The sequence below is a fragment of the Coffea eugenioides genome, chromosome 11 (assembly GCF_003713205.1).
Source record: "Coffea eugenioides isolate CCC68of chromosome 11, Ceug_1.0, whole genome shotgun sequence".
NCBI classification, from domain to species: Eukaryota; Viridiplantae; Streptophyta; class Magnoliopsida; order Gentianales; family Rubiaceae; genus Coffea; species Coffea eugenioides.
In genome coordinates, this window is record NC_040045.1 from 39,070,196 (window position 1) to 39,085,638 (window position 15,443).

Consider the following 15,443-nt stretch of genomic DNA (forward strand, 5'->3'; position numbering starts at 1 on the left):
ATAGAGACATGAGTTGAGTTTTCTAGCTAGCCGCAACATAGGTAAATTGCATATAATTCCTTGTGGTTTTTCATGCATCCACATCACACCCTCCCCCCTACCTTTCAAGTTTTCAAAATAACTACATAACTCCCTATGATTTTGGCACTCCAAAAATTTATGTGATGGAATCATAATATCCACTTAACCTTTTTTTTTTGGATAAATGGGGGCAGGGTTTGAATTCAGAATTTCTTATTTATAATCTCTCCTACCTTACCACTCAATCCAACTCTCTCCCCTTCCCCCCAGTTATTAATAGTAATCAATAACAAATAAATAAATCAACTAACATTATTATGTGAGATGCTCCAATTAAGTTCAATTGACAACCGAAAACAGTGCAGTTTTCAGTTCACTGGTAGAACAATGGAAGACTCAGAAAACCGAGACTGGCGTTCCAATGCTCCTATTTAGGCAGCAGAGTCAATGCTTAGGGAAAAACCGAGCAGCAATTTGAAGAGATCTTTTGAAACATGCGGTGACTTCTACAGGAAACGAATTTAACACTGGAACTATCGGCACTAGGTGTCATTAAATGCCATATTGAAAATGCTTGGAAGCCTCCCATACACATCTTATATGAACTAACCTCGGGTATATCAGGTATTTCCTAGATAGCAAAGCTCGGGTTAGCCCACATGAACTAAAATTCTGGTTCCAAAAGTTGCTCGGACAAAAAAGAAAAAAAATGAAAAAAAAAAAGCTTCTTGGGCAGTCAAAAGCTGCTTTCACACTTCAATTCATTTCTTCTTCCTAACATATTTCTTATGAGTTACCCCAAATGTAGTCCTCCGCTCATCTCCCAACAACGTCCATCCTTTTCTCATACTGCAGACAGGTAAAAAAGAAACCAAATGTCAAACACAGATCATATAGTAGGTTGCAGCACCACAAACATAGAGGCCTTGTATCAGCATGCATAAAAGAAGGATTACCAACACCTACAAAGACTCGAAAGCACAAGCTGTCTGCGAAGAGAAAGTAATGTTCCCGCTCGCTAGTTAACAAGAAGACTAGAAGAACCCATGAGCCAAGACGGGTTCAACTAGTTCAGTATTTTTCCACATATCTTTTATGATTCTGCGCGTACAACCAGAGGTGCAAACTAAGCTGAGTCGAAGCGGGAAAGCAGGTTACATATTGCAAAAGAATTAGAAGCACTCTCACACGACTTTATAGTGTTTGACGAACCAAGTACTCCATAAACAAGTACTTCCTCAGAATTGCACATTATGTAGTGCTTTATTAGAATATGGTAACCGGAGCTAGAAAGCTATCAATTACCAGCGATTTGAGCAACACAGAAAGATAATATTACCATCAGGGCAAGAACTTGCTCAGGACATCCTATGGGAAAACTCATTACGCAAAAAAAACTCATTACGCAAAAAAGTTTTTTTTAAGCGCTAGACTCATTATGCAAAATTATTCAGCAAAAACTGCATGAAGCCCATTTACATCACAAATGAAAATAGTTTTCTTCCCGTGATGACTAGAAAGTATGAAGTCTCAAGTGAAACGAGTCCGCACACCTGTCTAGACTAGAGCCAGCCAGAGAGGAGAAACGAATCCGGACACCCCTCTCTCTTCCGCTGCCACCAGCAACTTTATCCCTGTGCTTTTTCGTTTTTTGGGGTGGGGATACGTGTCTTTTAGTCTTCACTGAACCTTTTGCCATTTCTATGTAATATCAGCGAAATCTGAACTCATCTTTAATCCTGTCTTGAAACGAGTCCGAACACCTGTTAAGACTAGAGCCAATCAGAGAGGAATTGTCAGTCATGTGACTGGACGCAGTTGGGAGGGACGTCGCATTAGAAACTTTTCTTACCCTCTTACCAGATTTCGGATGCCATGTCTTTGATTGATTGACCCCTTTTTTGACATCCTACGGAACTTTTCTCCAATTTATTAAGGATAATTTTAGAAACCACCCCAGAGGTTCTTGCTAATATTTAGATAAACTCTCATCAAGGGCTCTCCGTGTCATTTTCAGCAACAATTAGAACTCAAATTTAACTCACTAATCGCACATTATGCAAGGCAAAAGTATAGGACTGCATAACACCAAACAATCTTTAAGGTTTTGGGAACTCTACTTAATTTTGACAAGTAATTAATGGAGGCATAAACAGTCAATAATTACATCTTACTCTGGGATGTTCAAATATAGCTCTCTTTTTGGACCTGTCCAAAATCAAATTTCTCCACACTTATCTCATAATGGCAATATTATTATCTTGAAATATCATAATGGCAATATTATTGAGTTATACTTAGAATCCTCAATCAATCGAAAGCCAGTCCCTAGCCCAAATTGTAGTTGTAGTGTTCCTAAGAAAATTGAAATCGAATTTGTTAGTCAATAATGGAAGGATTTAAATGACAAGGAATAAAATTAGGACACTTAACAGGAATATAATCATATATACAGTGTCTCCGGTATAATGGCACTTCATGCATGCCTTTTTTTTTTCATTCTTTTCATTGCTTTCTGCTAAGTTGGCGCATCCCACTTAACCTTTCTGTTCGTGATAACGAGGATGAGAGATTATATATGGTTGTTCCAATTGAACCCTCAACCAAACATGGCAAAAACGTTGAACTGGGATAATAATTAAGGGTTTGTTTTAAAAACATTAGATATTCAAGATTTCTTGTGTGTGTGGATTTTTTTTTGCAGGGAACTCAGCAAATATAGTGGACGGAAACCTGAGTGTTCTGAGTAGAGGTGGCAAATCAACCCACTTAACTAAATTTACCCATACCCGCCCATGAATAGATGGGTATGGGTATCTTAAATTTTTGTATATGGGTATAAATGGGTTACCCAATAATACCCATTTATTAAATGGGTATTATTGGGTAACCCATCAAACCCAATTAACCCATTTAAAATTCTCTTCCCCTAAACCTCTTCTTTTTCCCCACCCATTTTTTTTTCAAATTTTTCATTTTGTCATTATGTTAACTACTTTTGTTTCATTATTATTATTATTTGTTGGTTTTATTTTATTATTTTGTTTTCTCTTAGTTTGTTAACTTACTCATTTTTTGGCATTACCAATTTATGATAAATTTGAGCCTCTTTTCTTATCTTTTTATTGAATTTTAAATTTATATATGGAAAAAATGTTAGGGGTTAAAAATTTTTGGATTAAATTTTTATATTAACTTTTATAGTACTTAGTTCAAATTTTTATATTCTTATTATTCAATTATTAAATAATATGTAATTTTGTGAAATAGAGTATAAATGAAAAAATTTTGGTAATTAGGCTTATTGAACATTATAAGTAAATATTTAAAACTAATGATGGCTACAAAGAGCGGTATAAATTGATAACTTAGTTTGCAAAAATGAATTTAAATGAATTTACAAAAAATTAAAATAAATGGGTTATAAATGGGTAATTGGGTTACCCAATTCACTTTTTGACTTATCCATTTATACCCATCTAATTAAATGGGTACAAATGGGTTGACTCACTTATACCCATTACCCATTTTACCCAACCCAAACCCGTCCAAGTCACCCATTTTGACACCTCTAGTTCTGAGACAGAGAATTGAGACTGTGAGGATGAAAGAAAAGCCGAAGACATGCTTCAGACATGAAAAGAGCGGTTGGAACTATAAGGCTGGATATGATGACACGTACAAGAGATATCCCAGCTACCACCTGCAACTCTATCCCCGTGCCCTTTCTTTTTTTGGGGTGGGGATATGTGACTTTTAGTCTCCACTGAACTTTTTGCCATCTCTATGTAATATCAGCTCAGCGAATGAGTCCGGACACCTGTCAAGGGATAGAGATGCAAACTTTTTCTCTGCAAGTTAATCAAACATTCATTTCTAGGGACATATCCCTTGAAACCACATTGATTTTACATTCATAGTCCCAGTAAGTGGGGACCCGCAAGAATTAATTGTATGCAACCTGGGAAAACTTCTGTGCACCAAAACTATGACTCAAAAGAACAAACTCTTACTTGTAGCAATGCTTGTGCTCATGTCAGTCATGCGAGGCACAATGCATGCATATAAATAGCGGACGTTGCAATTCTTTCATCTATCGCTTCCTTCACTGAAAAATCTCCTGCTAACCATCTCTTCTTTCGCCGAGAAGAAGTAAATTTTGGGTGACACTTCTTTCATCTCCTGCTAACCATCTCATCATGGCTGCTGGTCAGAGACCTAATTTTCCTTACAATCTCTTTCAAGTGGGGGACTACGTGGGAAATCCCCCGAGTTTTTTGGTCCGAAAGACGGTGCGCAGGAGTGACAGAAACCAACTATTAATTCCCGGAGAGGCTAGAGATTTTTTCACTTATCCTTCTCCAAATTTTAACTTGGATGAGCTCCGCAACACCGGAAGTCCTGTTTTAGTTCGAACGACAGCAGGAAATATCAACTGTGTGGTGAAACAAAGAAGTGATTCGAGGTGCATGATGATTGTTGGTTGGCCGCAGCTGAGAGATGCCCTTGGCTTGGGGGTGGATTCGGAGATCAACATCTTCGGCTACCATGCACCAACACAAATGGTGTTGGTGATTGTGCCGGTAAATTAATAGTGTCAACTCTACATTCCTTGCACTTTCTCATTCTTGTGGGTTGAAAGTCTTACCAAATTATATTTCTCCAGGATGGACAAGGTGCAGCAGTTGGAGCAGCTGGTGGGGTTGGTGGAGCAGCAGCTGGAGCAGCTGGTGGGGGAGCTGGTGAAGACTGAAGATAGTAAGCTTCGGATTCTGCTCTGTATGGGTTTTCTTTGCTTTATGAGAAACTAATAAAGAAGAGAAGATGAAGTGATCGTCAGCTCTGTATGAGTTTTTTTCGCTTTCTGTTACATTTCTTTTTCCATGTCCTCTAAGAAAAAGCTTCTTCTTCTTCAATATAATTGACGTCTTTTTGGGACCAAGCAGGGGCAGCAAACTAGTAAAGTTTTCCAAGCCAATAAATTCTTGTCTCCTTTGGTCAATGAGAGTGGTCCAATACCGACCTAATGAACAAATAAAAAGGCCAATTTGGGACTTGTAAGGCAAGATTAGCGGCTGTCATAACAATGATCTTCAACAATGAAAGCCTTAAGACACTTTTTTATTTTTAATAATGTGTGCGAATTATTTCTCATGAATCCAAATTTGTGATCTTCTTCATTTAAATATAGAGCCTTAATATATAGACCAAAAGACAAAATCACCTAACAATTGCAAAATTTTCCTGGTAGGTATATGAGGTATGCCACTTTCAAAATTGTTATATAACAATTTTTTTCATTATTTGTCGTTTAATTTCTGTCATGAATCACACTATCTTGTTGTCAATGAGGTAAAAATTAACTATGTGTAAAAGTGTTTTTTTTTCAGCCTATAACTTCCCATTTGGTGAATCCATCAAATCCCCAAAAGATCATTTCATCGCTCTATGATTTTTCCCTTATCTTCTTTCTATGCCTAGTTTACAAAAATAAATGACCGGAAAAACATAACTAAACATATTCTACCTAGAGTTTAGCCCGCAAAAGAACCCAAAAAAAGAAAAAAAAATATTTGAAAGGTCCATAGCCATAATTTGCCGTTGATTTATATGATCATATTTCCAAATGGAAGCTAAGAAAAGCTCAATTCTATTTTCCTGAATACAAGCAAATCATATGACTTTTCTATGAACAGAAATAAGGTCTCCAGCTCATAAATGATATCAATTTCAAAGGAAATTAAATGTTGAGCGATGGATTAGTACAGTAATTTTGTAACAAAATAGCAAAAATTTAAAGAAATCCACATAATCTTTCCTTTTCTAAACATTTAATTCTTTTTACTAAATGCATTTTCAAGTCCTTCGATTGAAAATTCAAACCAATTTCATTTTCACGACTGTACCCAATTTCCCAGCAGCTCATAGGAAGCTGCCCCCACTGCTTCTATGGTACTAATTTCTTGACTCAGTCAAGCCCATCAATTTATACCAAAATTAATAATCATGCAAATAGAAAAAAAAAACTAGAAAAAGGGCTAGAAAAACAATTTTTTTATCCAACAAAAAAAAAGAAAAGAAAAAGTAATATCACTACTGTTCTGAAATTCAAACGTTAATATACAAGCATAAGCCTTATCTGGAAAAAACAGGCTCTTCTGTGATTATATCCAATAAAGGGACAAATAAAATCATATGTATTTTTTTTTCCTCTTTTGCTATACAATTCAACAGAGAGGAGATAAGAGCATGTCTGAATTGCAAGCACAAAATTGTCATACCATAGTGACTCGCATAGCAACTAACGACGGCTAATTACAAAGTCGGTACTGCCACACTTTAATATGAAAGAAAACAAGGGGACCATCATTATGCAGTCAAGAAAGGCCACAAAATAGTCTAGTATTTAGATAAACTCTCATCAAGGGCTCTCCGTGTCATTTTCAGCAACAATTAGAACTCAAATTTAACCCACTAATCGTACATTATGCAAGGCAAAAGTATAGGACTGCATAACACCAAACAATCTTTAAGTTTTTGGGAACTCTGCTTAATTTTGACAAGTAATTAATGGAGGCATAAACAATCAATAATTACATCTTCCTCTGGGATGTTCAAATACAGCTCTCTTTTTGGACCTGTCCAAAATCAAATTTCTCCACATTTATCTCATAATCGCAATATTTTTATCTTGAAATATCATAATGGCAATATTATTGAGTTATACTTAGAATCCTCAATCAACCGAAAACCAGTCCCTAGCCCAAATAGTAGTTGTAGTGTTCCTAAGAAAATTGAAATCGAATTTGTTAGTCAATAATGGAAGGATTTAAATGACAAGGAATAAAATTAGGACACTTAACAGGAATATAATCATATATACAGTGTCTCCGGTATAATGGCACTTCATGCATGCCTTTTTTTTTTTTTTCATTCTTTTCATTGCTTTCTGCTAAGTTGGCGCATCCCACTTAACCTTTCTGTTCGTGATAACGGGGATGAGAGATTATATATGGTTGTTCCAATTGAACCCTCAACCAAACATGGTAAAAACGTTGAACTGGGATAATAATTAAGGGTTTGTTTTAAAAACATTAGATATTCAAGATTTCTTATGTGTTTGGATTTTTTTTGCAGGGAACTCAGCAAATATATTGGACAGAAACTTGAGTGTTCTGAGACAGAGAATTGAGGCGGTGAGGATGAAAGAAAAGCCGAAGACATGCTTCAGACATGAAAAGAGCGGTTGGAACTTTAAGGCTGGATATGATGACACGTACAAGAGACGTGTTCTGTTGGTCCAATCCTTAAAAGTAGCAGCTTCTGTTGGCAGCACACTTGTCCTCATCTTCTTCAGTGGCTCTGTTTTCATTAAGGGTGGGCGCGGGGTCGGGTACCCGCCCCGTTCACCAGTTGACTGACCCGATCCGCACCTTGCGGGTCAGCTATTTTCTAACCCTTACCCGTCCCAAATATCAGCGGGTATCCGCGGGTCGGGTACCCGTCCCATTCATCATTTGACTGACCCGACCCGCACCTTGCGGGTCAGCTATTTTCTGACCTTTACCCGCTCCGAATATCAGCGGGTACCCGTTATAAAGTATCCGCTGAGATAGGGTCGAATCAGCGGGTACCCGTCCCGCCCCATTTATTATTTAATTTTTTTTAAAAATTATTTATACCAATTTAATTTTATATTTTATACATTCATCTAAGATTTAATAATTTTTTTTCTAAAAAAAGGTTTCCCACCAAGAAACAAGCATATGAAGAGAATATAAGATAAAGAAAAAAAATTAAAAGAATTCAAAATCAATAAAAGTTGAAATAAGTAGCACAATTTTTAATATATATATTCCACATTAATTAAACTTTTTTCTATAAAATATAAGATCATGGCCTTTACAAATGAATCTTATAAATAAACTATAGTCTCTCATATTTGTAATACAATTTGTTCAATAAAATTACTTATTTAGTTCTAACTTATTATTTTATAGTGTGTGTATAATATATATATATATATATATATATGAGGGGCAGATCTGGTACCCGCGGGTTTTTAATTATGTGACCCTAACCCACCCCGCATCTTAGCGGATACCCGACCCTCTTTTGACCCGATCAAATAATAAAAATCGGATATCCTAATTTTCGAATAGGATCAGATCGGATATGACGGATTTTCGGGTTAGCGGATAATTTTGCCCACCCCTAGTTTTCATCTTCCTTTATTCTTATTCAATTTTGTATCCATACTCCAGAAATGGATACTAATTCTTGATGCTAGCTAGTTCTATCTCTCTCTCTTGATACTAATTCAAATTTGTATCCATACAAATTTTTTTCTTTTCTTTTGGATTTAATGAGAGAATGAACTTTGTTGGTAATAATTAAAATTTGTAGAGTCATACTTCTAATTTAGATTTGGAAACCACTCACATTGACTTCTGAGGCAGTTTTATTTAATTCTCCAGCAAGATGTTCTGATTTCGTGTTGGCAGTCAAGGAAAAACTCTTTCCTTAGTTTTTTTTTTGTCATTTATTTTTATTTAACTAGAGAAGGAAGAAATCAAGAATGAGCTTTGCCTAGAGTTAATTGATCAATTGAAAAGGCTTTGCATTTCTTATTTATATATTCTTTGACATCCAATATATAGTAGTAGTGTCTTTTATGTAAAAAAATGACAAAAGTGAGAAAGTCTATATGTTTGGTCTTGTAAAATAATGCCCACTAATTCCTTTTTTTTTGTTTACCAAAAATTTATCGCAAGCATATATGGATGGCTATATGCTAAGACAGAAAAAAATCCAGTAATTTTCCAACCGAAAATAGTGCTGAGAAATAAGTTGGCTGTACGTGGTCATTGGAGATAGTCATATATATGGCCACAGTTGCATGTAAACTCTAGTTCAATTCAAAGCATTGCCTTTTATAATTGTAAAATAAAAAAGATGTCAAAATTGAAAGCAAATATTCCTGGCAATATAAATCGTTTAATTCAAAGCTGATAATTCAACAAAGAGCTGACGTTTATTTAATAGATTCCAACATCTTATTCAATAGACAAGTTCATTTGCCCTTCTGGCCACCACGTAAACCCGAGAAATATCCTCGAGGATTTGCCTCAAATCCGGCTCTTGAAATGTATGAGCCACCACCACCAGGCGCTTTCATATATCCACCGCCAGCACCAACACTGCCGCTGCGCGCCTTTAGACGAACCACCGCCACCGGAGCTTCCTTTCCCTCCTCCGTTGCCTCCACCGCCTTTGGCTCCTCCTCCAGAACTCCCACCTTGACCCATTTTAAAGTTGCTCTTTAGCTAACTGATCAAAAGAGCACTCACTATCTTTTTCCCTTGTATCTCATTAAAGCCCTTCCCTTACAAAGTTGCTAGGAATTCATTATACCACTTAAGTTTGACGAAATTTTAATTAATAAACATATGTGAATTGACACAAAGCGTCATTTGGATCGAAATTTCCAGTTTTAAGTGTTTAGTTGAACTGGTAAGTTGAATTGTTAAGTTGGTCTATTTTAGAAGGCCAAATTCAAATTCACCTTTTTTTTTCTAATGCACCCAATCCATTTCATGGTCAAGAATAGAGTGCACAGAAAGATCACTCGGGTAGTAACACTTTTATAACAAACCTTATGCTATCAAGCTAGAAATGAAATTAAATACCGCTTTTGACAAAAAAAAAGAAAAAAAGTGGCAAGGAATAAATTATGATGTTTCCGCTATGGCACTATTTTCGTCCACATATTCAGGATCCTTTATTAGTTGAAACCGAGAAGCTTTGAGGCAAAAAATTAATTATTGCTTTTTGATTAAAGCTTTTTTGTTTTTTGGGTATTATTTGAGATTATAGCTGATATATATAATCAAAGGCCTCCTTCAAAAGGCCCCTTGAAATGCAAGTGACCTTCCAGACAAAACTGTTGTTGGATTTTTGGTACAGAATGTACGAAGATTTTGTTTTTGTTTTTTAGTTTTTATCTATAACCCTCTTGACAAGAGTGAACATCGCCTTATTAGCTCTGATGGTAGAAATTGAGGAATTGACCTGTAAACTGTGTTCAATTGTGTGCATTTGGCTTCGAAATAGTTATTGGTTATTCGGCCTTAAGAAAATGTGGGGACTATTTAATGCAAAAGAATGCTTTAAAGCCACAAATTAACTAAATGGGGTGAACACAAAACCGGTAGTTTAATACTCCCTCCGTCCCACTTTGATAGTCCCGTTTCTTTTTTCACACAGTTTAAGAAAAAGTAGTTAACTTTGTTGGAAAAATAAATTTAGATTGCTATTTTTCTAAAATACCCTCACATTAAATATGGTACAACTTTATAGGAACTTGAATTGATGGTAAAAAAAGAATCAATTCTCATTAAATGGGGTAGGTTTATAGTAACAACTACTTACATTGAATAAGGGTATTTTAGGAAAATTAAAATACAAACTATATTCTTCAATTGGAAAGTGTACTACAATTTGTGACAATTGAAAAAGGAATACAGGACTATCAAAGTGGGACGGAGGGAGTACTTCAATATATTATCTCCATTGATCCAAATTTTAGAGTTGATGAAAGTACATAAATAGTCAACATTTTTATTTATCTTTAGATACTCAAACATCCCTTCTTCATTTGCTGGCCTTCTCCTTAGCATGCAGGTCAGAAAAGTAGCCCTTTGGATCGCTCTCAAAGCCAGTCCTTGATAGATATGCACCATCACCACCCGGAGCCTTCATGACCAGATCATTGTTGCCACCTTTGTTAGTCCCACCACCACTGCTATTGCCACCACCAGCTCCTGCTGCGCCTGCTCCAGTTTCTTTGCTGCAACCCTTGTTATCCATCTCCAAATGCTCTTCAATCTTGATCACTTAAACAACAGTAGTAATTGTTGAAGTTATTACAATTTTGATGCCGATACTTCAATTGGATGATGAGTGGGGTTTATATAGGCATAATTTGATTAGGATGTATTTAATTTATGCACTTGAAATGATAAATTTTTCTTGTGAATTTAAGAGTCAAATGCATGACTGCATGGGGAAACTAATTTGACTGCACGGATTTTTTACCATATGACATCTAATTCAAGGAATTTGTACTCTTTTTTCGAGATATTTGTGGATAAAGATTAACCCTTAAAATTCTGAACGTCATTCCCTCGTAGCTTTCTGTTCAATCTATAGTCCAACTAAGAATCTGAAAAACGAATTACAGATCATTAGGGAATTTATATTATAAGGTTCCCGGAAGAAAAGGGAAAAAATTTATTTTCCATATGCTTTTATCTGTGTAATAATCTTTAAAATTTTCGAAAAAATCACTTTGTGAATTATGAGAAACTGTGGATCGGATTATGTCAAATTTAATTTGACAATTTTAACCCTAAAAAATGATCACGTGTAAAGCACATGGTCCATTCCGACTAAAAACTATTCAAAAACTTAGGTAGGGATCAAATTTGACCAATGTAAATTTGTAAGAGACGTAAAATTACACTTTTAAAAGTGAGGGACAAAAAAATCATGTTGCAAAATATAAGAGACGTTTTGTATCATTTTTCTAACATTTTTTAAGACTTTACTTTTGTAAGGAGGGAAAAAAGAATTTTCTAAGACCTTGTAAGATGTTTTGTACTTGTAGATAGTTATGCATGGCAGTGAAGGTGAAAAACTTTTTCTTTGGTTTATTTATTTGTTTAATGCGCTTTGATGGTAACAATTGAAATTTGTAGTGTCATACTTCTGATTTAAATTTTACTACTCACACTTACTAAGGCAGTTTTAATTAATTCCCATGAGATGGTATTGCTTCGTGTTGGCAGTCAAGGAAAAACTTTTTTCGTTAACATTCTTTTTCATATTCATTTAAAGGGAAGACTGATCTTTGCCTAGAATTCATAGAATTTAAAGACCATGCATTCTCTAACATCTAATAGTAGTGTCTTCTACGGAAAAAACGACAAAGGTGACAAAGTTAACATGTAATTGCTCAGTGGCCACCATCAAAATTGGGGCTAATTACTTAGATTATTGTTGAGGAAAAGAAAGTTCGGTCATCTGCGGCTCTGACAGTGGCTTATTGCATACTTATGGGTGCCGGGCCGTGTCAGCCCGACACCCAAAAGCAAGTCAATTTTTTTTTTTTTTGTGTCCGACATGCTGCACAGCCCGGCAGCAGATTTTTTTTTAAGTTGTCGGCTACCGGGCTGACAAGGCCCGGTAGCCGACACCTCTGATGCACAAAGCTGGCTGTCGGGTTGACACTGCCCAGCAGCCAGTCCAATTTATTTAAAAAAAAATTTTGAAATGCGCTAAAGAAGAATGCATTTCTGACAATATTCTTCCATCCACGGAATTAAAGTGGAGGTAAGAATTAAACATTGGCTACATTTTTATGGTGGAAAGTTCACTTTTTTGCGCACAATAAGCAGAAGCAATGCAAATGTGGAGATGCACAAAGAAGTATATTGGACACTCGAAAAAGCGAATTATGCATGGATGAAAAATATTACATATTTTAAAATTATAATAAAAGTCTTTTTAAAAATTTATTCATTATTTAATGTTCAATACTTATATTTGGTAAATTAAAATAATTAATTAAATATTCTATTATAATATAAGTAACTATATATCGTTAAGTCGATTGAATAATATGTAAGTAGTTATTTTTTTTTGGCATTTCAAGTAGTTGTCTATTAAGTTTTAATTGAAATAAAGATTTTATAATTATTTGAAATTATGCAATAAAAAAATCAATGTAAGATGAACATAAATATAAATACCCCAAATTGTATGATTGAAATATTTGATTTAATATGCAGGAAAGACAAGAAGAAATGGCAAGAAGTTTTTTAAAAATTAATGTGAGTTCTTTATAGTGGTAATCACCTTTATTTGTTATTTTAATCATAATACCTGATTATAACCGATTAAAACTCATCCTAATACTATTTACAACTAAAGTTACTATATACTCAAATTAAAATTTTCTTTTTCACTAAATTTTCTTTTATATATGATGCATGTTTTATCATTTGTTAAAACAAATTAAATGATAAAACAAATGATAAATTTTAACAAATTAAATGTTTTATCATTAATTTATTTTTTAAAAAAATTCCAAAGCGCTAAAGAAGAATGCATTATAAAATTCCCTATGTTTTGCAGGTATAAAATTGTTGATAAAGGAAAGAGTAAGGGTTCTCATTGTATCCTATAAAAAGTCAGATGTGTCAATATGACAACTTGTTTCAAATATGTGAACTTGTACCATCAAATACTTTTAATTACTAATTAGGCATCTGTTTAGTCAATTAATTACACAAGTTTATATCATGAATTCATTCTTTTCCACCCAATAAATATCTGTCTATACCCCACAAGTGCTGTCAATGTCATTAATTTTGCAAACCAAAGTGATGAGACATATGCAAGTCACATATATTGGAGCTCCATTTCACGTTGGTAGAAAATTAAGCCAAAATGAATTTTTTAAAATCAATATACTGTAATCTTAAAATTTTGCTTCTGAAAGCCTGAATGTGACCTCCTTTTTAAGGCTCCTCCCTTTCAATTTGATTCCCGACCAGGCTACCATTTCATTTTCTAGGCCTCTTTTTTTTTTTTCATCAACCAAAACAAACAACTCTCTCCAACCCCTTCACCCCTTCTCCCTCCAGCAATATTACTGCTAAAGTTACACTAAATATGGGAAGGCATTCTTGTTGCTATAAGCGGAAGCTAAGGAAAGGCCTGTGGCTGCCGGGCTCTCTCTGCCCGGCAGCCAGCTTTTTTTCAGACCTTGTTGGCTACCGGGCATTGTCAGCCCGGTAGCCGACAGCTTTTTTTAAAAAATAAAAATTTCTCGCTGTGTGTCAGAAGTCAAAAAAAATAATTGACGAAGTTTGGGTGCCGGGCTGACACGGCCCGGTACCCATAGATTGGTACCAGAAGCTTGTCAGATCGGTACATATGCGATTTTTTTTTTCTCGACCATAATCTGAGTAATTCGCCCAAAATTGGTCGAATGGAAGGCCAGGAGATCAAACCTTGCCTCCCACCATGAGGTCCCGAAAAATGTGGCAAGCCAAGGTTCAGTCCCCTCCGATTTCTGCTTGACCTCTTCAGGTCCCCCTCTCTTCGAAACATAGAATAGATGTAGATCTATCGTATACATATATATGCTATGCCTCAAGAAAATTGAGTAGATATCAAACTGAAAAAAATGCTAAGAAATAAGTTGCTTGTAGGTGGCCATTGGAGGTAGTCATATGACCATATTTGCATGTAATTATGATCTAAAACTTAATCAAACGAGTCGGAAGTGCTCTCCAAATTAAACTATCTTTCCAATAAATTCCATTGCTTTTTATGGAGTAATTGCTAAAGAAAAAAATACCAAAATTGGAAAGCAAAAAATCCACTTACTACAGATAGTTTAATACTTCAATAAAATTTTCGTTGATCCAAACCATATGGAGCTGACAATTCAACATAGATCTGATGTTTATTTAAAAATTCTAACATTTTGTTCAATGTAAAAGTCCATTTGTCCCTCTGGCTACCATGTACGCCCGAAATGTAGAGCTGAGGATTTGCCTCAAATCCGACTCTTGAAATATATGACCTATCATTACCCGGTGCTTTAATATATCCACCGCCGGCACCACCATTGCCTCCGCCCTTAGACAAACCACTGCCACAAGAACTTCCGTTCCCTCCTCCGTTGTCTCCACCGCTGTTGCCGCCAGAACTGCCACCTTTGCCACCCATTCTCAAGTTGCCATTTAGGTAACAAGTTTGAAGTAATGCAGTAGTATAAATTGTGGTTCATTATCCAGATGATTATATCTCCCATCCTACTCCCAGACAAAAAAAGGCAACGATTCGTAAGTAGGACGCTGAGTTAATTTTGTTAACCAGTGTTTTATTTTGGTTAAGATATTTATCATTCATGCTCTAGGATTAGAAATTTCAATTTAATCAATTTAATTTGATCATAGAGCAGCCGCTACAAAAATCCTTTTTGGTTTTCTCCAATTCAAGTTCGTAAAATTACACTAACCTCCCCTGAAGTTAAGGTTTTGGTAACAAAATCAGTCAAAATTAGAAAAAAAAAGGCATTAAAAAATTACTTTGAGAAGAGAGATAAAACTTTTATTCAACAAATACCCTTTATGCTTGTGTACAACTTGTATTGTAAAGGAATGAAAAACATATTAATAAAAGCAAGGGAATGTAAGTATAAATAGCAAAGAACCAAAAATAAGTACCAACTAACTTTCTCTACAAAGTTAGATCAACAGCTAGTGCATTGGATTATAATGGCTATTTTTTTGTCTTTAACATTTTGCATATAAAGGCAACAAGGAGTATTAAGATGGATCTCATTT

The 15,443-nt window shown here is 35.1% G+C and overlaps 1 protein-coding gene across 1 annotated transcript; it reads right to left on the reverse strand.

The window, feature by feature from the left end:
* Window positions 1–9,094: 9,094 nt before the first annotated feature.
* On the reverse strand, window positions 9,095–14,823 carry LOC113752537 (loricrin-like). Its single transcript, XM_027296651.1, has 3 exons — window positions 14,688–14,823; window positions 10,687–10,916; window positions 9,095–9,319 (listed from the first exon to the last, which is right to left on the reverse strand). Exons 1-3 carry the CDS (start codon window positions 14,821–14,823, stop codon window positions 9,095–9,097), a joined length of 591 nt encoding a protein of 196 aa, XP_027152452.1.
* Between the last annotated feature and the right edge of the window lie 620 nt (window positions 14,824–15,443).

What these genes read in the sequence shown, in the direction of transcription:
- LOC113752537 (XM_027296651.1), bottom strand. Translation starts at nt 14,823, where the DNA reads ATGGGTGGCAAAGGTGGCAGTTCTGGCGGCAACAGCGGTGGAGACAAC. An exon ending in TGGATATATTAAAGCACCGG is followed by an intron (nt 10,917 to 14,687) that starts GTAATGATAGGT and finishes CTGTTGTTTAAG; the next exon opens with TGATCAAGATTGAAGAGCAT. An exon ending in ACCTGCATGCTAAGGAGAAG is followed by an intron (nt 9,320 to 10,686) that starts GCCAGCAAATGA and finishes AAATGGGTCAAG; the next exon opens with GTGGGAGTTCTGGAGGAGGA.